Source organism: Trichosurus vulpecula, chromosome 1, assembly GCF_011100635.1.
Source record: "Trichosurus vulpecula isolate mTriVul1 chromosome 1, mTriVul1.pri, whole genome shotgun sequence".
Taxonomy (NCBI): Eukaryota; Metazoa; Chordata; class Mammalia; order Diprotodontia; family Phalangeridae; genus Trichosurus; species Trichosurus vulpecula.
Window position 1 is genome coordinate 545,632,948 of NC_050573.1, and position 21,448 is coordinate 545,654,395.

The 21,448-nt window shown below is 40.3% G+C and overlaps 1 protein-coding gene across 1 annotated transcript in view; it reads right to left on the reverse strand.

Moving 5' to 3' along the window:
• Positions 1–17,920, reverse strand: part of POLR1E (RNA polymerase I subunit E) — a 30,107-nt gene extending 12,187 nt beyond the window's left edge. The window contains exons 1-7 of the mRNA XM_036742242.1: positions 17,753–17,920; positions 11,222–11,325; positions 6,532–6,608; positions 5,726–5,811; positions 4,734–4,792; positions 1,258–1,402; positions 806–913 (exon numbers count right to left, since the gene is read on the reverse strand). Coding sequence (XP_036598137.1) covers positions 806–913; positions 1,258–1,402; positions 4,734–4,792; positions 5,726–5,811; positions 6,532–6,608; positions 11,222–11,325; positions 17,753–17,816 — 643 coding nt within the window. The 5' untranslated portion in view covers positions 17,817–17,920. The remainder of the gene's footprint in view (positions 1–805; positions 914–1,257; positions 1,403–4,733; positions 4,793–5,725; positions 5,812–6,531; positions 6,609–11,221; positions 11,326–17,752) is intronic.
• Positions 17,921–21,448: the final 3,528 nt, after the last annotated feature.

The following is a 21,448-nucleotide window of genomic DNA, read 5'->3' on the forward strand; positions in this document are numbered from 1 at the left end:
AGGACTGAAGATCAGGACACATCAGGGCTAGACAGAGACAAATGACAGCTATCTGCATAGAGATGACAGTGAAACCCATAGCAGCTAATAAAGTCAGTAATAAAGTAAACAGAGAGAAAGCACAGGACGGTCTTGGGGTATCCTCGCAGTTAGCATAACATGGAGGATGAACCAGCAAAGACAACTGAAAGGAAGTGGTCAGATAGGTAGGAGAACCAAGAGAATAACGATGTGAAACTCAGAGGGGATGGATTATACTGGTCAATTCTGCCTGCAGAAAGGCCGAGCACATGAAGATGAGAATACCATCACATCTGGCCTATTGGTGACTTTGGGGAGAGCAATTTCCTAATGTTTAAAAATCACAAATAATTTCAAACTCCTAATCTCTTATGTATATTGGTAGAAGAACAAACCAATACTTTGAAAAATGCACAATGTTATACATGCCCCCTATTTTGGGGAAACATGGTATAATGGAAAGCCTATTTGGACCCCAAAGAGATACGGGTTAAAATCTGGCATTTACTAAACTGGTGACCACAGGAAAAATCACTTAACCTCTGTGCGCCTCAGTTTCCTCATCTGTAAAACAGAGGCTATAATAACAACTGTGCCCACCTCACAAGTTCGTTGTGAGGATCAAAGGAGCTAATGTACAAAAAGCACTTTGTAAACCCTCAAACGCTGCATAAACTTCAGCTATTACTACCCATGCAGTGGTTCAATGAGCCCAGGCCTCCTATTTGTGTGGGATCAGGGCATCTTGTTGAGACAAAGAAGGCTTCTGCTCCAGGAAAGATACGGTCTTCAAATTTATAAATCTCCTCTGGCTTGACACCATCAGCGTGGCACGGGGGTAGGTAGGCAGACTCATCTTGTAGGTCGTCTTGGGCCGCGTCATTAATGAGAGCTTTTCAAAAAAGAAATCAATGCTGAAGTAAAAATACAATGAAATTACTTCACTTAGCTAGACTCCCACATTCACTGCTACTTGGAACTCAGGACCACCCAAAGATTCAAAGATACGCCAGACTAGACGTTTCTCCAAAAATGAAATAATCCCACTATCCAGATTATAGCTCCCAGAAGTGCTACTGTCTTAGCTCTAAACTTCAATGACTCAAAATTCAGCCAAGTCCTCCACATAAGATGAAGTGTCATTACATAAACAGTGAAATATAGGACACAACTCGAGTGGATCAAGAAAATAATCTTTAAAAAAGAGGAGTGAGTTTCAAAGTGTCTGTTGCTTACCAGTGACACCTTTTTCATCTATGATATTTTCAGCTGCTTTGGCCACAGCTATATTTAAAGTTTCACTGCCAACTTTGTTCATTCTTCTGGAGCTCAACGCTCGCTTCTGTTTGGTGGTCCCAAAGGCCTCAATGCAGAAGTCCACCTGGCACAAAAAAACAAACCCAGTTTAAATCACGACACAAATTCATCTAGGACACATAGAATACTCTAGTAAAAGTGATCCAGATACAATTTTAAGAATGTATAAAAGTCAATGAGCTCTGGGTTTATAAGAACAGAGACAATTCATTGAAAAGAGATGATTCATTGATTAAAAAAAAACCTGTCCAGAAGACAACCTATGGTAAAAAAAAAAAAATCACTTTTCATTTATTTCCTTCAAAGCTCAGCTTGTGTATCACCCTCTACAACGAAGCCTTTCCTGATTTCCTGGGCCACCACAAGTACCTTTTCCACTCCAAATGACCCTGTTATTGATCTTGAATACATTTTTTAATACACTTATATATGTTCATGTTGTCCTCCTCAGTAGACTCCCTACGGGCAAAAATCCTCACTTCTACCTTTGTCTCTCTAGAGTTCAGCACAGTGCCTGGCATATGGTGGGCACTCAACAGATGTTTGGTGACTGACTAGGATGTAGGGAACGGTAAAGAAGTAAATCTCCTCCAGGAGTTATTAGCTTTTTTTGCAACTAGGCTAGGCAAATAGTAGATAAACTATAAATTATCTCCTATTTTATTGTACTGAAGTACAGCTTTCCAAAATAATTAATAAACGCTGTTAGAAAGCCACACGGTTTTATCTAACATTGCTAACAAAATGATAAGTGTCATTTGGAGAAAGTACAAACAATCCTCCCAGCAGATAGTTTTGAGTTTTTTGGTTCCCACTGGTTTCTCTTAATTAGTTATGAGAATACTGACAGAAGTTGCCTTTGCAAGTAATACTGCTACTTGGGATAGGGTTGGATACTATCCTCAGGATATTCCTCACCTTCCCAGTTTAGGCCTGTAACTTTTAGTCTCAGAGACTAAGAGGGCTTAGAGACTTAGGGCACTGAATGATTCAGGGCTTAGAAGAAGCTAGGTGGCTGCATAGTGGATAGCACGGGACCTAGAGTCAGGAAGACCTAAGTGCAAATCCAACATCAGACATTTACTAGGTGTATGACTGAGCAAATCCCTTAGCTTTTCTGTCTTGGTTTCCCCATCTGTAATATGGGGATAATAATAGCACCTATCTCCCAGAGTTGTTGCGAGGACAAAATAACATTTGTAAACCATTCTGCAAATCTTAAAACACTACATAAACATAATATAAATGCTAGTTATTCCTGTTGTTGCTATTTCTTAAGGGGGCAGGTAGGTGTTGCAATGGATAGAGAGCCGGGCCTAGACCAGAAGACTCATCTTCTTGAATTCAAATCTGACCTCAAACACTAGCCAGGTGACCCTGGACGATTCACTTAATGCTGTCTATCTCAGTTTCCTCATCTGTAAAATGGCAAACCAGTCCAGTATCTTTGCCAAGAAAACCCCAAATGGAGTCATGAAGAAGTTGGACACAACTGAACCATAACTGAACGACAACACTGAGGGCATCCTGTCTGAGCCCAGATCTTGAGAGCTCAAGCTCTGTGGGGAATTCTTGCGCCCAACTTTCCTGTCAACGTCAATGTCCCTTTCTCTTTCCCCTCTCCCTGCTGCATACAGATTTCCCATTCCCCACTCTCCCGTTCCTGGCAGAGGGAACTCCAAGCCTCTACTCTGGGAGGCTATGCCCAGTACTGTGATTGAGTGGCCCACTCCCCACTCTCCAAGGGGAGCTGCTCCTCATACCCACAAGGAGACGGCGGCTCACAACACCTGGATAAGTAGGGAGTCACCAACTACAATCCTCCCAGTAAGACTGAGGAAGGGGAGAAGGAAAGGGAATGAGCATTTTTTGAAGCAACTATTACGTGCTAAGTGTTTTACGAACATGATCTCATTTAATCTTCTTCATGATTCCAGGCCTAGCCCTCTATCCACTGTGTTGGCACCCAGCTGCACCTGCCAGAATGGCTCCGTAACCTGTCAATGAGCCCAAGATCCCTGGAGCTTCTTCATCTGCCCTGAAGCTAAACCCTCCTCTATGTGCTCTTAGCTCAAATTAGAATGTGAGCTCCTTGAAAGGAAGGACTATCTCCACTTTCTTTTGTATCCCTAGCATTCAGCACAGTCCTTGACACATAGTTAAGCACTTAACAAATAGTTTTTATTCATTCACAAAACGTGGTTTACTACAGCCATCTGTACTGGTCTCCTTTCCCCCGCTAGACTGCATGCTCCTTGACGGGAGGTACTGTGTCTCATGAAAACTCTAGGTTTTTCCTAGCACTTATACTAGATACTAGATACTAAATAATGCATTATGTTTAACTCTAAGACAAACATAAATAAGAAAAGTGAGCTAAAATAAGTATGCTAACAAAAATATATAGAAATTTTAAAAAGTCAATATTGGCAGGGCTATGAGGGGATGGGTACAGGGCTGGTGCGTGGTGGGTGGAAATGCAAACAGGTACACTATTCTCAATATGCTTAAAAATTAGTCTTCAGACTCTTTTGATACAATATTCCCACAAATAGGAATATAAGTAGGAAATCATCAAAAAGGAAAAAAAGACCCTTTTTATAATGATTTTCACAGCAAAACTAATAGCAAAAATCTAGAAATAATCTTAATGTTCAACATTTGGAGCCTGGCTAAACAGACAGTAATATACTAATGACATGAAATGCTACCAAGTCATAAAGAATGCCAATATGCAATAATGCAAAGTAGGAAAAGCAGAATTAGGAGAATTGTTTGCAAACTTGATTAGATCACATGATCATAGAGAATATGTTCACATGCGCATGTGCACATGCACACCCACAATAAGGGATGAGTAACACTTTAAAGTGTTAATTGCAATTGCTATTATAAGAGAAAGTGCTTTTTGTTGCATAACTTATTAAACATTAAGATTTTAAAACATACAGATAAATAAAATTTACCTGCCCCCTACCTCCTCTCACTGGGACAAAGGACTGTGACAATCACGATATATACTAGCATCATTAAAATACAAGACTCCGTGAAACTCTTGTCTCCAGAGCAATGACAACTCAAACAAGATTTCAGTGACTGGGCAAGAACTCCATCAAGTCTGCATCTTCTCAGCACCTTTTACACTGTTAAATTTTGCTGAATTTTAAACTCTTAAGTGCAGAGGCATTAATTTTGGGGGGCTGAGGATAAGAGAATACACTGTTAAAAAAAAGGAGATAACCTTTCTACAGTAGGCCTACACTAACTCCAGGTTATGGAATCTAAATTGATAATAAAATAATCTGGAAATAGCTGTTGAGGAATCTGAGTTCTCTGTCCAGGCTGGGAAGCCCCTTAACAGCTTCCTGTCCATATCAGAGGTTCAGTGTACTTACCTGATCTCTGTAAGATTTGGCCTGATTTCCTAATGTTGTTTCATTATCTTTCAAGTCATCTGCAGAAAGAAAAGCAAATTGTAAGGCTTTCCCTTCTATTACAATTACCATAATTTCATTCATATTGCCACCATAAGCACCTATTTCAAGCTGTTTTCTACATCAACAATGAGTTAAATGTAGTCTATGATTTTACCTAATAGCAAAAAATATTCTACTTAGCAACTTAATGGTTGGAGAAGGCAGAAAAAAAAAGTAGGCATCAAATCCATTCAAACAAATTAATTAAAATGTAAATAGGTATAAAATTACTGCTATTCAATGTTAAGTTTATAGTAAATCATTTTTTAAAAGACAACAATATAAAGTACTGCCCTAGGTGGCCCAGCTGTTCCTTTATGTAAATTCTTCTTTTCAAAAGACACAAATCTTCTATTGTTTGAATATTTTGTTATTTGTAAAAGAAAGCCACAATATACTAAGTTTCTAAAAAAATACTTTCCAATTCAAATAATTTCTCTTAAAAAGCTGTGTGGGGTACAAGACTCTTACAAATATAATATGAAAATTCATAAAATAAAGAGGAGTCTCAGGGAAGAACAGAAAGTATTTATTCAATTCTCCCGAGAAAGGGGCGTCACCTCCACTAGGACAGACCAGTGGAAGGAGGCAAATTAACTTTTAAGTTATTTTTCAACCTCCATTACCCACTAACAAAGTTCCTACACTCATTCCCATTCAGGTTGTGTAGAGTAGTAAAAAATGGATGAACCTTAGAGATAATCACCTCAAAATCTCTTCTTGTTATTTTCACTACAAAATCTGTGTAAATAACTTTTCAAATGAATCACTAAACAATGCATTTCCAAAATATTACCACTGAAATGAAAACTGGCATAATTTCACCTTTTTAAAATGAATGACTTAAACTTAAAAGTCAAGCAAGACATATACTGAGCCAAAAACACATAAAAGCTTCTAAAAGAACATACCTGAAAACACTGGTTGCATATTAAACAATTCAGCATCATATATTTCCATTTGGCCAGAGTCATTATTCAAAACACCAACAAAGTACCTGCCAAAATAAAATAAAACCAACATTAACATATTAATAATTTTTTTCACATTTCTATATCTTGTATTGAGTATTCTTTCCATTCATAAGTATTCAGAATTTACGCTAAAACAAGCTGCATAAATACTCTGTGAATCTTCTCTATGTATGTGCAAAAATACAATAGCATCATTATTTAACTATCTGAACTAAAGAGGGGAAAGTTCATAGGAATTTGATTTTAACTGAAGCTTTAAAGGACGGAAGACCACGCACCGAGAGAGAGGTGGGGTACCGAATGAATTGTGCTGTCAAGATGCGGCAGTTTGCTTTATTTAAATGTTTTTCTTTGTTATAAGAAGCAGTTCCACGATGGGGATAGGGATGGATATTGGGAAATGACTGTGGTGTTTTAAAAAGCATCAATAAAACATTACAGAAAAGAAAGGCAGTTTTTATTTTTGCACACACTGAGCCTTGGACAACTTCCTACAGAGGTTCTGAAGAGTCCACTTTGACAGACATTTAAAGTCGTCCCTCCAAATTCATTTAAAACCTTCTTTCACAGTGCAAAGTCAAACTTTAAGCTAGCTCTGGCAGAGTTTATCACAAGATACCAATTAGTGAGATTTTTCCCATAGCACTAAGCATCCAGCTCTCTGAACCACGGAAGGCGAGTAGAATCCCTTCCCCCCACCTTCCACAAACAACACCCCAACAAGCCCCAGCATCCTTTCACACCTGCACAAATGGTTGCATTTCAGTGCTCCAGAACCAAAGTTGTTTCCTACATAGGAAAGTCTGTCTGTTTCAGCAGCCTAAGAAATGATGAAAAAAGAGAAATTATTTCATTCTCAGTATCTAAAAGGTGTCTGTCATTGTTTTATCTTCTTTCCTAAGTTGACCCAACACTGTAGAGACAGGATTAGACGCTGTTAGACAAGAACGGGACGTCGAAAGCCTGGAGATCGGGGCCTTCGAGGTCCCTTGCCTTTAAGACAGTTGAACTATTTCCTTTAAAAATAAACTGTAAGTCAAAATCAATTTTCAGGATAATAATAGCACCCATAGCACGCATTATCAGTCTCTGATCCGAATGATAACCTTGTGTCTGCTGGGTAATCCATAGTAACACTTTAGCATCTAATATTTATCGGATGATAAAATATATTTTAAACTTCAGTAAAAGTGATCCACAAACCACATCTGACAGTATCATAAAAATTTAAATCTGGCAATAAAGAAAGGCATTTGACTTAACTGATGAGTTCAATTATGAGCTGGTATTTAAAAAAAAAAAAACAATTGTTAATGCCTGTTCAAGAACCATAGTTCTTACTGAGGCTACACTGACCCCTGGTGGCTCGTTTCAGTTCTGCACCCCCTCGCCCCCACCCCCTACTGAACCAGCTGAGAGGCTATGGCATCCACAATACCTTTTACCTTTGTTTTTGTTTTTTTTTTTATCCAAGATGATGATGACATTTAAGCAAGGTTGAGAATCTAAGCATACAACATGTTTTCTATTATAAAGAAAAGCCTTCAGGAAAGCCAAGTCAATTCTCTCTAAAGTCATTTCTAGAATTCAAGAAACAAATATTGTCAGATGAAATGTCAGATAAAAACTTTTTTTTTTAGGGCAGGTAAGCAGCACAGTGGATAGAGCACCAGGACTGGAATCAGGAAGACCTGAGTTCAAATCTGGCCTCGGACGCTTAGTAGCTATGTGACCCTGGACTTCACCCTGTTTGCCTCAGTTTCCTTACCTGTAAAATGAGCTGGAGAAGGAAATGGCAAACCACTCTGGCATCTTTGCTAAGAAAACCTCAAATAGGGTCGACAAAGAGTCAGACACAACTGAATAAAGACTAATTTTTTTCAAGTTACAGAATTTTTTTTAGACCATCAGCTCTTGATCATTTTCAGTACTGTAGGTTATCAACATACAATCTTTTTCCTTTAAAAAAAAAATTCCTTTTTTTATTGGGAACACCAAATAAAAGACTATGTTGATAAACTTCAGTACTGGACATGGCTGTAAAATGGCAATCCGATCACTTAGCCCCACACTCTCAAGTGCTCTACCCGCTGCCCCCAAAGTGAAGAACAGGAAGAATCAAACCCCTGTAACAAAGCAAATTCCCCTATTGGCCATGTCAGAAAATGTTGGTCTCATTCCTCCCCAAGTCCATCACCTCTCCATCCAAAGGCAGAGAGAATCAAGATAGGATCTGTTCTTTAAGCATCAGCAAAGTCATTAGGACAGGACTAATATTTTATTTTAGAGATAATTCTTACTTCTAATAACTGAGGCCTGGAAATAAACATTTTCTTTGGGCACAGATATTTTGAGCCTTAACTCTTGCCTCATTTGTGCTAACTAGGGCTAGGGAGAGATAAGCTGAGGAGCTTAGGTAGAGGCCTGTTCATTTCGGGCTAGTCAGCTCAAGAACTCTGGGCTTATCTTCTCTTCCATAGTCACAATACAGGGTGATGATTTTGTTTGCATCTGTATTAATTCCCAGATCAGACATCCTTCTTCAAATACAAATGACACTGCTCAATGCTAGCTATACATCTATATTTATATCTATATGGAATATATATATATGTCTCTGTTCCCCTCCATCAGAGAAGATAACTAAAAACTGACTATATTAATATCATATATTCAAAGTCTACATGCACTAAATAAAAGCCAAGGGAAGGCTTGATAAAGTGCCCAGGAAATTTGAAAAGTAGGTACAGCAAAACAAAACAAAAGCCAAACCATACATACACTGTGACTGAATAATCCAGATTATTTGCCTAGAATTTATAAATTCACCAGAAAGTCACTGAATTACGTGCCTTAATTAGGCTGTGGCCATGGGGCCAAGTGACAGTTTTCATGGCTTTTTTAACCAAAAAAACAAAACAACCAAACAAAAAAACCAAACCATAGACTGATAACAAGGTTTACCAAAATAAATAAATAGCTAAATAAATAAATAAAATTTTAGAAATCAATGAAGCTCATTACTAACATCTCAGAATCATGAGCCAAAAAGAGCTCAGAAGTTTGGAACAGTGGGACCAATCCAATAAGATGAAATTTGAAAGACATAAATAGATAAGTGGCTAAAGAATTTGAATAGGCAACTTTCAAAGGAGTTGTTGACAAGCAGGAATGAGTCAGTCAGCTGGTTAAATAAATGCTTAAAATCACTAATAAGAGAAATGCTAAAGTAAAATAACTAAGGTTCTGCCTCTAATAGATCAGACTGGAAAAGATGACAAAAGACCAAAACAATAAATGGCTAAGGGGCTATGGTAAGACAAGAACATTAATCCAGTGTTAGCGAAAGAGTGAACTGGTCCAACCACTCTGGAAAACAATTTGGAATTATGCCAGAAAAATCACTAACTGTACATACCCTCTGACTCAGCAATGCCTCTACTGGGCACATATGCCCAATGAATGTCAGCGAGGTAAAGTTTTACTGTGTATACAAAAATACTGGTAGCAACATTTTTTTAAATAATGTTTTATCTTTCCCTATTACATATGAAAACAATTTTAACTTTTTTTTGTCTTGTATTTCAAATTTTGTCCCTCCTTCCCTCTGATCACCCCTCCCTGAAGCGGTAAGCAATCTGATATAGGTTAACACATGTAACCATTATTATTAATATTCCCATATTAGTCATTTTGTGGAAGAAAACTAGAAAGGAAAGGAAAGAAGCAAGCAAGCTTCAGTCTGTATTCAGATGTCCTAAGTTCTGTCTCTGGAGGCAGAAAGTATTTTTCATCATGAGTCCTTTGGGACTGTCTTGGATCATTGTATTACTGAGAATGGCTAAGTCATTCATAGTTGCTCATTGTACAATACTGCTATTACTGAATACAATGTTCTCCTGGTTATGCTCACTTCACTCTGCATCGGTACATGTAAGTCTTTCCAAGTTTTTCTGAAATCATCCTGCTTATCATTTCTTATAAGAAATTCTTATATTCCATTATAATCACATACCACAACTTGTTCAGCCACTCCCCAATTAAGGGCACCCCCTCAATTTCCAATTCTTAGCCACCACAAAAAGAGCTGCTATATTTTTGTACAAATAGGTCCTTTCCTCTTTGTTTTGATCTCTTTGGCATAGTCAGTGGTATTTCTGGATCAAAGGGTATGCACAGTTTTATAACCCTTTGGGCTAAGTTCCAAATTGGATAGTCATTTTGCTTTTACATCACCTTTATTTCTGAATTTATCTATCTGACCTCTACTATCCATTAAGCAAGCAATCCCTTTCGATAAAAGGGAAAAAAGGGGGGAGGAAAGTAGTTTATCAAAATGATACACATCAATTGAGTCTGACAGTATATGCAATGTTCCTCACCTATTGTCACAGACCACTGGGAAGGAGAGAGGGAAGTAAGTTTTCCCAACTCTCCTCTAAGGTCAATCTTGGACATTATAACTGTACAGAATTCGGTTTCACCTTTTTTGGTCTTTCTTTCTGCACTATAGTCACTGTTAATATTATTATCCAACTTCTGATAGCTTCATTCTGCATCACACAAATTGATACCAGTCTTTCCATGCTTCTGCATATTTTCTATCTGCAGCAATTTTTTTGTGTTAAAAACAGAAACAGAGTAGGTGCCTATATACTAGGAGTGACTGAACAAAGTGTAGTATGTGAATGTAATGGGATAATAGCGTGCCGTAAGAAATAATGATTATGAAAAGGTCAAAGGAACTTGGGAAAACGGCATGGAGCAGTGGACAGGAAAATAGACTCAGTTAAGAAAGGTGGGTTCAAATCCCACCTTAGACACTGTGACTCTGGAGAAATCACTCATCTACCCTTTTTATGCCTCAGTTTCCTTATCTGTAAAAGATAAGGGGTTAGACATGATGGCCGTTGAGGTTTCCTTACGGCTCTAAATCTATAATCCTATAACTTGAATAAAATGATACAAAGCCAAGAGAACAATTTACAGAATGATCACAACAACATAAAGGAAAACAACACAAGAGACATCAGAACTCTGATCAATGCAAGCAAGACCACCTCCCATGAGGCCTTTCTTGATCTTCACTTCCTACTCCCAGATGTTGGTGCATCTTCCCCGCTCCCCACATGACTACGTATATACTTACATGTGCACGTGATGTCTCCTCTGGTTGTATACAAGCACTTTTTAAAGTCAGGGACTATTTAATTTTTATCTTTGTGCCCCTAATACCTACCAGAGTCAAGCACAAAATGCTAGCTGATTGAATTTTAAACAGCCTATGCGTATTTTAATCAGTTTCCCCCAGACCCTCATGAAGCAAAACTGTTATCATTTTGAGTCAGCACCGTTTCCAAGCACACACCATCTTAGAAAAAAAGGCAATCTTACCTAGTCCTGCAGAAACTAATGAAGTACAAAGTAACTTACCAGTATCCTTCTGAACTTCTTCCTAGGGTTAGTGGTATCTTTGCTCTTATATAAGGAAAAATTCACATTTTCAGAATTCTGGAGTTTCCCATTTGAAAACTGAACTGTAATAAATACACAGAATACACGGCGATAAATGAAATGGCTCTAATATAGAGTGGATTTTTAAAAATTACATTAATGATAAAGAACTGTGTATTCACAGTATTAAAAAGAGGGAGGCACTAAGAGAATTCCCAATTCTGGACTACAGTATGTATGAACGTCACAGAAAGCAAATCCTACCAGACCCAGCCTTCCTTTACATGTGAGAGGTAACAACAGACAAAACTAGTTTTGGCAAGAAAGAATGAGAGGATAATGGGAGATGAAGAATGAGGGGATGGTCACAGCGGTTCTAAAATATTTAACTAGGTCCTGAGGGAGAGGCTAAGGGAAATCTGATGACAAAAAATAAAGGAAGTTTGATGACAGAACTGTACTCTGATAAAATAAGAGTGGAAAACAAGAAAAACAAGCCAGAATACAATAACTAAAGGTAGGAGGGGGAAATTGAAGGTGGCATCATTCTCTGTAGTCAAATAAGATATGGATACCTCAGAATATCCTCCCTAACCAGTCCACATATAAACTGTAAAGACCTATATAAACGAGCTACTGGTGTTATTGTGTATTTTACAGAGATGGCATATCCACAATGAGAACGGGAAGTGGAGAAGGGAGAAAGATGAGGGACTAGCAATTGAAGAAAGAAAAAAAAACCCTATCAACACATAAACACTGGTGTATCACCTAGCTACGGAAGGCTAAATGCACTGAGATGGGCCACAGGAGAGAAATTCTGATGCCAGCTGAAGTAGAAAAATGGCAAAGATGGATGGAAAAGAGAAAGGACATTTTGAATTCTCCCTCTTCTAACCCATCCTTCACACCACTACCTGCTTACTCTTCCTCACAGTTCAGATAATCAATTCACTTACTTATTTTACTTTTTTTGCACAGAACGTAGTGATTTCTTTTGGGGGAGGATGAGGGAGGGCAAGCACAGTTAAGTGACTTGCCCAGGGTCATAGAGGTGTGTTGGTAAGCAAAATGGGCTCTTAGCACTTAGTTCAACCAGTGCCCTTGAAGAGTTTGGCTTTTGTTTCCTTTGAGTAATTCAGTGTATTTCATTGAGTCTTACTAGGTGCTAAGCCCCAGGCCCAAACCCCTATTAGGTATAAAAAACCTATGTGGCTGTGGATTGGTAACCAAGGTGGGGCTAACTGAGGGGAGGTGCTAACTCCACAGCCAATCATAGGAGCCTAAGTTCTGGTCATTCAAATGACATTTGATGAAATCTGAAATGCTTTAAGAAGACAGCCATTTGCACAGGGCTCTCACTCGCAATGGTGTTGATGTGGATCTGCACAGCTGTAGCTAAGAGCCCTCCAGCTTGTAACCTGGCTGCTGAGACTTTGTTAAACTCTGGTAACTGTGTATTGGGATTTGAATCAGATAAGGTCTGTCCATGTTTATACTTTGCTTGTATTTTGCTCTGAAGTTCAGGGTGCTGGTTTTTTCCCCTGAACTAAGTGAATGGTATTTGTATGCTGAATTAAAGTAAGCTTGTCAACCCCTTAACGTAGCTTTCCTTAGTTAAGCAGATCAAAAGAACCTGTGCTTTTGCAGTGTGTTGGCAGCTTTCTGGGTGCTGGCTGTTGGTGGATCTTACATCCCCACAGAAGCTGCTAGCCAGACTGTTGAAACAACAGGGTGAGTGTCCAAGGCCACATTTGAACTCTGGTCCTCCTGACTCCAAGGCTGATGCTCTATCCATTGCACCGTATGGTGCAATGCTCTGCCTCCACATGGTAACTTTCTTGATGGTCTACAACAAAGGATTCAGAGCTTCTCCTCCCTATTAAAGGGGCACCTTGGGGCAAAAACTATGTATGGGGCATGAGATACACAGTAGAGGGAAATAGGTTAGGGATATGGGCTCCCCAGTGGTGAAAATTTTCTTTTGGCTGGGGATGAAGAGCCGTGCTTTCTACTTTATACCTTGGAGGCCGTGGAGATCATGAGGTCTACTACATGGGTGTTATAATCGTACTCACTGTCATACCAGAAAAGATGCTTGACAAAATGGTCAGTGAGGGCAATATCCACTCCCTGAATTAAACACAGGAAAGTGGGTGCTGCTGTGAGAGTCACAAGTCACAAGCTGGTCCTCTAGGTAGCCCAAGATGTCCCTCAAAGGACTCTGACATTTATTTCACCATTTTCTTGATCTCATCATGTTTGGTTTCTCCAGGCAGCTGTCAGATTCACAACAGATCCGCTGGAATCTTGCCTGATGCTTTGCCTACAGTCTTAGCAGCACCCATGGTAGTAAGGATAATGTTTTGAGCTGTACCAGGCCCATCATGCCACAGCTTGCCAGACAGAGGGGCCACCTACTGTTTTCTGGGTAGCAGTAACGGCATGGAATGTGGTCATGAGTCCTTCTGCAACGCCTAAGTTATCATGAATGACCCTGGCTGAGGGGGCCAAGTAGTTGGTAGTACAAGAGGTATTACTAACCATCTTTATGGAATTATCACAGTTCTTATGGTTCGCTCCTGTCACAAAGGGGCATCAGCAGAATGGGCAGAGATAATAACCCCCGTAGCTCTGCCCTTCAAGTGAGCCCCGGCCTTTTGGACTGTGGTAAAGACAGAAGCAGACTGTACTATACACTCAGCTCCAACAACTCCCCATTTAATATTGGTGAGATCACCCTCTTGGGAGATAGCAATAACGGCTTTTCCAGGGACCACCAGCTTTCCTTTCTTTCCTAGGGTTGCCAGGTCTCACTCTGGACCATAACAACCACATAGCTGAGCTCAAGGAAGGGGTCACTACGCCCACTCTGCCGAGGTGAAAGCAACCCTGGTTACTGGGGGCCCAATACGGCCAAATCCATCAACTCCAACCTTCACCATCTAGTCTCAGAGATGTAGCAGCAGATCCTGGCACAAATACTAGAGCCACAATTAATCAAGTTAACAACTATTTCTTATATTTAAGTCTGAATAATTATTGATATGACCTGTAAGACATTGGAGAAGTTGAGGGGGAGACACGAGGACTAAGAACAGCAGTCTAGTAACAGGGCTAATCTTTAATACAAGTTAGAATCCGGTGAGGTGTATAGAGGGGGTTAAAAAGAGGCCTGGGGTGGGGGGGGGGGGGGAAGGACGGGGGAGCCGGCGCAGAGCCAAGATGGCACCTGGACAGCAGGGACTTGCGTGAGCTCTCCCCCATGTCCCTCCAAACACCTGCAAAAAATGGCTCTGAACAAATTCTAGAACTGCAGAACCCACAGAATAGCAGATGGAAGCGGGGATCCAGCCTAGGACAGCCTGGATGGTCGCTGAGTAATGTCTATCCCACGGAGCTGGGAGTGGAGCGGAGCAGAGCCCAGCGTGAGCCGCGCCAGGACCAACCAGACCGGGAGCCAGGCAGAAAAGGCCCTAGCGCCCTGAATCAGTGAGCTGCGGCAGTGACCAGACTTCTCAACCCACAAACACCAAAGACAACAGAGAAGGTTAGTGGGAAAAGCTGCTGCAGGGGACAGAGTGAAAGGAGTTGGGGGTAGGCCACCGCCCCGGGGGCAGAGGAGGTGGGGCAGCTACAGAACTACAGCTGCAGTTGCTTCCGGCCCCAGGCCCACCTGGTGGGAGGAATTAAGTGGCAGATCAGAGCAGGAGTGCAGAGCCTGCTGAAGATCTGAGTCAGATCCAGGTTGGCAATTCTTGGGGGAGGTGCTGGTGCGACAGAGTTTGCTGTGTAGCAATAGCTCTAAAAACAACAGCGCAGCCCCTCAAGCTTGGGACAAAGTACTCTCTACGACCAGTCATACCCCAATGAAAAACCCAAGGATCAAGTAGTTAGCTGGGAACATGGCCAGGCAGCGAAAACGGACTCAGATTCAGTCTCAGACTTTGAAATCTTTCTTTGGTGACAAAGAAGACCAAAACATACAGCCAGAAGAAGTCAACAAAGTCAAAGAGCCTACATCAAAAGCCTACAAGAAAAACATGGACTGGTCTCAGGCCATGGAAGAGCACAAAAAGGATTCGGAAAAGCAAGTTAGAGAAGTAGAGGAAAAATTGGGAAGAGAAATGAGAGTGATGCAAGAAAATCATGAAAAACAGGTCAATGACTTGCTAAAGGAGACCCAAAAAATACTGAAGAAAACGACACCTTAAAAATAGACTAACTCAAATGGCAAAAGAACTCCAAAAAGCCAATGAGGAGAAGAATGCCTTGAAAGGCAGAATTAGCCAAATGGAAAAGGAGGTCCAAAAGACCACTGAAGAAAATACTACTTTAAAAATTAGATGGAAGCTAGTGACTTTATAAGAAATCAAGATATTATAAAACAGAACCAAAGGAATGAAAAAATGGAAGACAATGTGAAATATCTCATTGGAAAAACCACTGACCTGGAAAATAGATCCAGGAGAGATCATTTAAAAATTATTGGACTACCTGAAAGCCATGATCAAAAAAAGAGCCTAGACATCACCTTTCAAGAAATTATCAAGGAAAACTGCCCTGATATTCTAGAGCCAGAGAGTGAAACAGAAATTGAAAGAATCCACTGATTTCCTCCTCAAAAAGATCCCAAAAAGAAAACTCCTAGGAATATTGTTGCCAAATTCCATAGCTCCCAGATCAAGGAGAAAATACTGCAAGCATCCAGAAAAGAAAACAATTTGAGTATTGTGGAAATACAATCAGGATAACACAAGATCTATCAGCTTCCACATTAAGGGATCGAAGGGCTTGGAATATGATATTCTGGAGGTCAAAGGAGTTAGGATTAAAACCAAGAATCACCTACCCAGTAAAACGGAGTATAATGCTCCAAGGCAAAATACAGACTTTCAATAAAATAGAGGACTTTCAAGCTTTCTCAGTGAAAAGACCAGAGCTGAATAGAAAATCTGACTTTCAAACACAAGAATCAAGAGAAGCATGAAAAGGTAAACAAGAAAGAGAAATCATAAGGGACTTACTAAAGTGGAACTGTTTTGTTTACATTCCTACATGGAAAGATGATGTGTGTAATTCATGAGACCTTTCTCAGTATTAGGGTAGCTGAAGGGAATATACATACATACATACATACATATATATTATATATATATATATATATATACACATATATACACACACACATATATATGTATATGGACAGAGGGCACAGGGTGAGTTGAATATGAAGGGATACCTAAAAGAAAATAAAATCAAGGGATGAGAGAGGAATATATTGAGAGAGGGAGAAAGGGAGAGACAGAATGGGGTAAATTATCTCACATAAAAGTGGCAAGAAAAAGCAGTTCTGTTGGAAGGGAAGAGGGGGCAGGTGAGGGGGAATGAATCTTGCTCTCATCTGATTTGATCTGAAGAATAACATACACACTCAATTGGGTATCTTACCCCATAGGAAAGAAGGAGGAAGGGGATAAAAAAGGGGGGACCATAGAAGGGAGGAAAGATAGGGGGAGGAGGTAATCAAAAGCAAACACTTTTGAAAAGTGACAAGGTCAAGGGAGGAAATTGGATAAAGGGTGGTAGGATAGGAAGAAGCAAAATATAGTTAGTCTTTCACAACATGAGTATTGTGGAAGGGTTTTGCATAATGATACACATAATGGCCTATGTTGAATTGCTTGCCTTCTTAGGGAGGGTGGGTGGGGAGGGAAGAGAAGAGAGAATTTGGAACTCAAAGTTTTAAAAGAAGATGTTCAAAAAAAAAAAGTTTTTGCATGCAACTAGGAAGTAAGATATACAGGTAATGGGGCATAAAAATCCATCTTGCCCTATAAGAAAGTAAGGGAAAAGGGGATGGGGAGGAATGGGGTGACAGAAGGGAGGGTTGACTGGGGAACGGGGCAATCAGAATATATGCCATCTTGGAGTGGGGGTAGGGTAGAAATGGGGAGAAAATTCATAATTCAAACTCTTGTGAAAATTAATACTGAAAACTAAATATATTAAATAAACAAAAAAAGAAAAAGAAAAGAGGCCTGGGAGGAAAGAGGACAGATCGAGGAACATCGAGGAGATGAGGGATGGTGTCACAGAGATGGAAGCACCTGAGCTAGGTCTTGAAGAGGGAGATTTCAACAGACGAAGAATGTTTTAATGGCTGCCTGACTTCCACGGAACGAAGTTCAAACCCATCTAGGCATTCAAGGCTCTCACAATCTATCACCACCGTATATTTTCCAAGCATCTTACATCATTCTCTTCCTAGACAACTAGGGAGTGCAGTGGACAGTGCTGGACTGGAGCCGGAAGAGCTCGTTCAAATCCCGCCTCGGACACTCAGAAGCACTGCCCCGGTGGGTGCTGGCACTGGCACAGACACAGGGCAGATGCTCCAGCTGTCAGGAGGCACCTTTCTCACACCCCCTCAGGTACGCGGTGAAGCCGCTCTTACTTCCCTGGGTTACTGGAACGAGGGCGCCCCTGCCTCCCCCGGCCCCTGCTTACCCAGGGCAGCCTTCTGCCCTTCGCCCGGCTCTCCGCAGTACTGCCACGTCGCAAACGCAGACATAGCCGGAGCAGCTCCGCCCGCAACCACCGCCACCGCGCGCTCTGGTTTCCACGCGGCTCACGCGTGGAGCTCCCAGCCACCACTCCCCAAATGCCGCTTCAACCGGAAGAGGCGGGGCCACCAGGCCGGGAAAAGCTCCCTACCCAGACCCGCCTCCAAGCCCCACCTCCTAACGCTTGCTGGGTTCGTCCTCTTCTTCTTAGTCCCACTCCCTACGGCTATCTGATTCGTCCCCTCCTCCAAAGGCCCGCCACCGAAGCGGCAGGTCCGCCCCCTGCAGCCTGTCACCTCCTTCCCTTGCTCACAGGACTGGCAGGGCGGTCTGAGCGTCCTCACACCCGCTACCCAGGGTATCCCGGCTTCCGGGAGTCCTGTACCCCTCAAAGAGGGTTGGCAGTGACGCTTCCCTAGCCCGCCCTGAAGCCGCGGGAAGGCTCCTCCTAGAGGCCGTCTAGTCCCTGCCGCCCCTTCCGATTTTTTTTGTTCGGTCGTGTCGGACCCCTCATTACCCCACTTGGGGTTTTCTTGGCAGAGGTACTGCACTGGTTTGCCATTTTTTTTCTCCATCTCCCATTACAGATGAGGAAACGAGGCAAACCGGGCTAAGCGACTTGCCCAGGGTCACACCGTTAGTGTCTCAGGCCGGACGCTCTGTCCACTTCGCCCCCTAGCGGCTGGTGAGTGATTGGCCCGAGTCACGCCTTCCTAGCCTGTTGGGGGTCTCTCCGTTAGGACTTCTCTCCCCACCTCTTCTTCCAGGCACTTCCGCGAAACGCTGGCTTGCGTTATTAGGACAGCTAACGCCTAGCTGAGTGACCCTGGGCAAGTCACTCAACTTCCACCTGCCCCAGTTTCCTCAATCTGTATAACAGGGATCCTAATAGCGTCCACCTTGCAGGGCCGTGATGAGGATAAAATGCAAACCCTAAAGCGCTTTATGAATGCTACCTATTATTAGCGGTTCCCCCATGCCTTCGACACACCATGACCTGGAGCCTGGCAAACGTCTGATCACAGTCTCTTTAGGTGAAGGTCGGAAAAGCTCCCAGTAGAGGAGCTTTTCTTTGACGAATAGTATTTAGACCCACAAGACACTCCAGAGATCATTTCTTTAGTCCAACAGACTCATTTCACAGAAAGCCTCAAGCTCAGAGAGCCAGAAACCTTTGTCCAGGGTCCTATGACAGTGACGGCAATAAAAAACAAAAACTCCAAGGACTCAAAAGCGGGTCCTCTGATTACATATCCATGACCTTTCCGCTATAAGCAGGGATAAGGCAAAAATCCACTTCGTGATTTTTCAATGTCAACTCCACTTGCCTGTCTAGTTTAAAAAAAAGAAAACCAAACTGATCTTAAAGACATCATTACTAACCACCACTCAGGAAAGGGGGGAGCGGGGTTTGAAGAAAAAATTAAATAATTCCTAAGAACTGGCGGATCAAAGAACGAATCCTAGAAACAATGGGTAATTTTATCAAAGAGAATGACAACCATCAAAAGGTTTGGTATGTAACTAAAGCAGTACTCAGTAGTAAATTTATATCTAAGGAAATTTATATCTGAGGAAAGAGAAAGAATAGATTGATAGATGGAGCATACAACTAAAAAGTAAATAAACAGCAAAACAGAAATTATGAAAATCAAAAAGTTTAACAAAATGGAAAGAAAAATCATTGAATTGGTAAATGAAATTAAGAGCCGTTTTGGTAATAATTACAAAGTTAACTAGTCCCATTAAAAAAGAGAAAAACATAAATTGCCAGTATCAAAAAGGAAAAAGAGTACAAAAAATTAATATAAAACAAAGGAAGCTGCCAAACTATTTTGCCCAATTATTGGATCAACAAAAAAATTAAATAGAGAACATTTATTAAAAAATTTAAATACTCATTAAAAGAAGGTAATAGAGAACACAATATCAGAAAAAAATAAATTGGACAAGTCATAAATGAATTCCTAAAGAAGAAAGTACCAGATGGATTTACAAGTGAATTCTATCACACATTCAAAGAATTATTAATTCCTCTATTATACAAATTGTTTTCAAAAAATAGGAAAAAAGATTTTCTACCAAACTTCTTCTATTATACAAATATAGTATTGATAGCTAAACTAAGAAGAGACAAAGCAAAGAGAGAAAACTATAGACTAATATCCTTATTGAATATTGACACAAAATATTAAATAAAATATCAAAGAGGCTACAATAGTACATTAAAAAGATTGCATATCTTACTAGGTTAGATTTATACCATGATTTTAAGGAGGTTCAATATTAGGAAAACTAATGTTTATAGTTTATAACAGATCATATAAATAACAAAAATTACAGAGTTATACCAATAGGTTCTGAGAAAGCTTTTGACAAAATTCAAAACCAGTTTCTGTTAAAAGCATACATGCACACACATTAAAAATCGTAGGAATGAATGTACTTTTCTTTAAGATAATAAATAGTATTTATCTAAAACAAAGAGCCAACATTATAGGTAATGGAGAAATGCCACAGTCCGTTACAAATAAGATCAAAGGTAAAGCAAAAATGTCTGTAGACAGCACTATGATTTAATACAGTGCCAGAAATGTTAACTATAGCAATAAAACAAGAAAAAAGAAATTGAGGGAAGGAGCACAGACAATAAGAAATTTTTTTTTGGAGGGGGGAAGGCAGGGCAATTGGGATTAAGTGACTTGCTCAAGGTCGCACAGCTAGTAAATGTGTCAAGTGTCTGGGGTCACATTTGAACTCAGGTCCTTCTGACTCCAGGGCCTGTGCTCTACTCACTGCGCCACCTAGCTGCCCCAAATAAGAAATTTTTGCAGTGGATATGAACTATTTACAGAACTTTATAAAGAATCAATAAAACATTAATTGAAACAGTAATATTTTCTTGCCTATCTGGCTTTGAGTGACAGGAGAGTGAGGGACATAGAAAAAGGGCTGTTTCTCTCAAACTGCTCAACTTTCTTACAATACTTGACAATACTCACCAGTCTCTCAGTAGACACTCTCTCCTCTCAGGTTTCTTGGTTCTCCTCCTATCTTTTTCACTATTCCTTCTCTATTTCCTCTTCTGTATCACAGCCCTTAACTATGATACTGTCCCCCACCTTCTCTTTTTTCACTGTACTTTCTCATTTGGTGACCTCATCAGCTGCCATGAATTTAATTGTCATTTCTGTGCAGATGATTCTTATTTTTTTAAATATATATTTTATTTTGTTAAATGTTTCCCAATTACATTTAAATTTTTAACCTTCTTTTACAAATATTTTATTTCATTAAATATTTCTCCCTTACATGCACTAAAATTATGACATTCATTTTTGAAAATTTTGAGTTCTGATTTCTCTCTCCCTGCTTCCCCACCCCTTGAGAAAGTAAGCGATATGGTGAAGTCATGCAAAACATATTTCCATGTTAGCCATATTGAAAAAAAAAATACCAAAAGAGAAGTAAAGTAGAAAAAAGTATGATTGAATCTTATGCAGGTGATTTTTAAATCTACATCCAGCACTAATCTCTTCTCTGATCTTCAAGTTGTGCATCTTTGGCCACTTAGGGGAAATTTCAAACTGGCTGTCCTGCAGATATCTCAAATTCAACCTGTTCCAAAAAAAGCTGATTC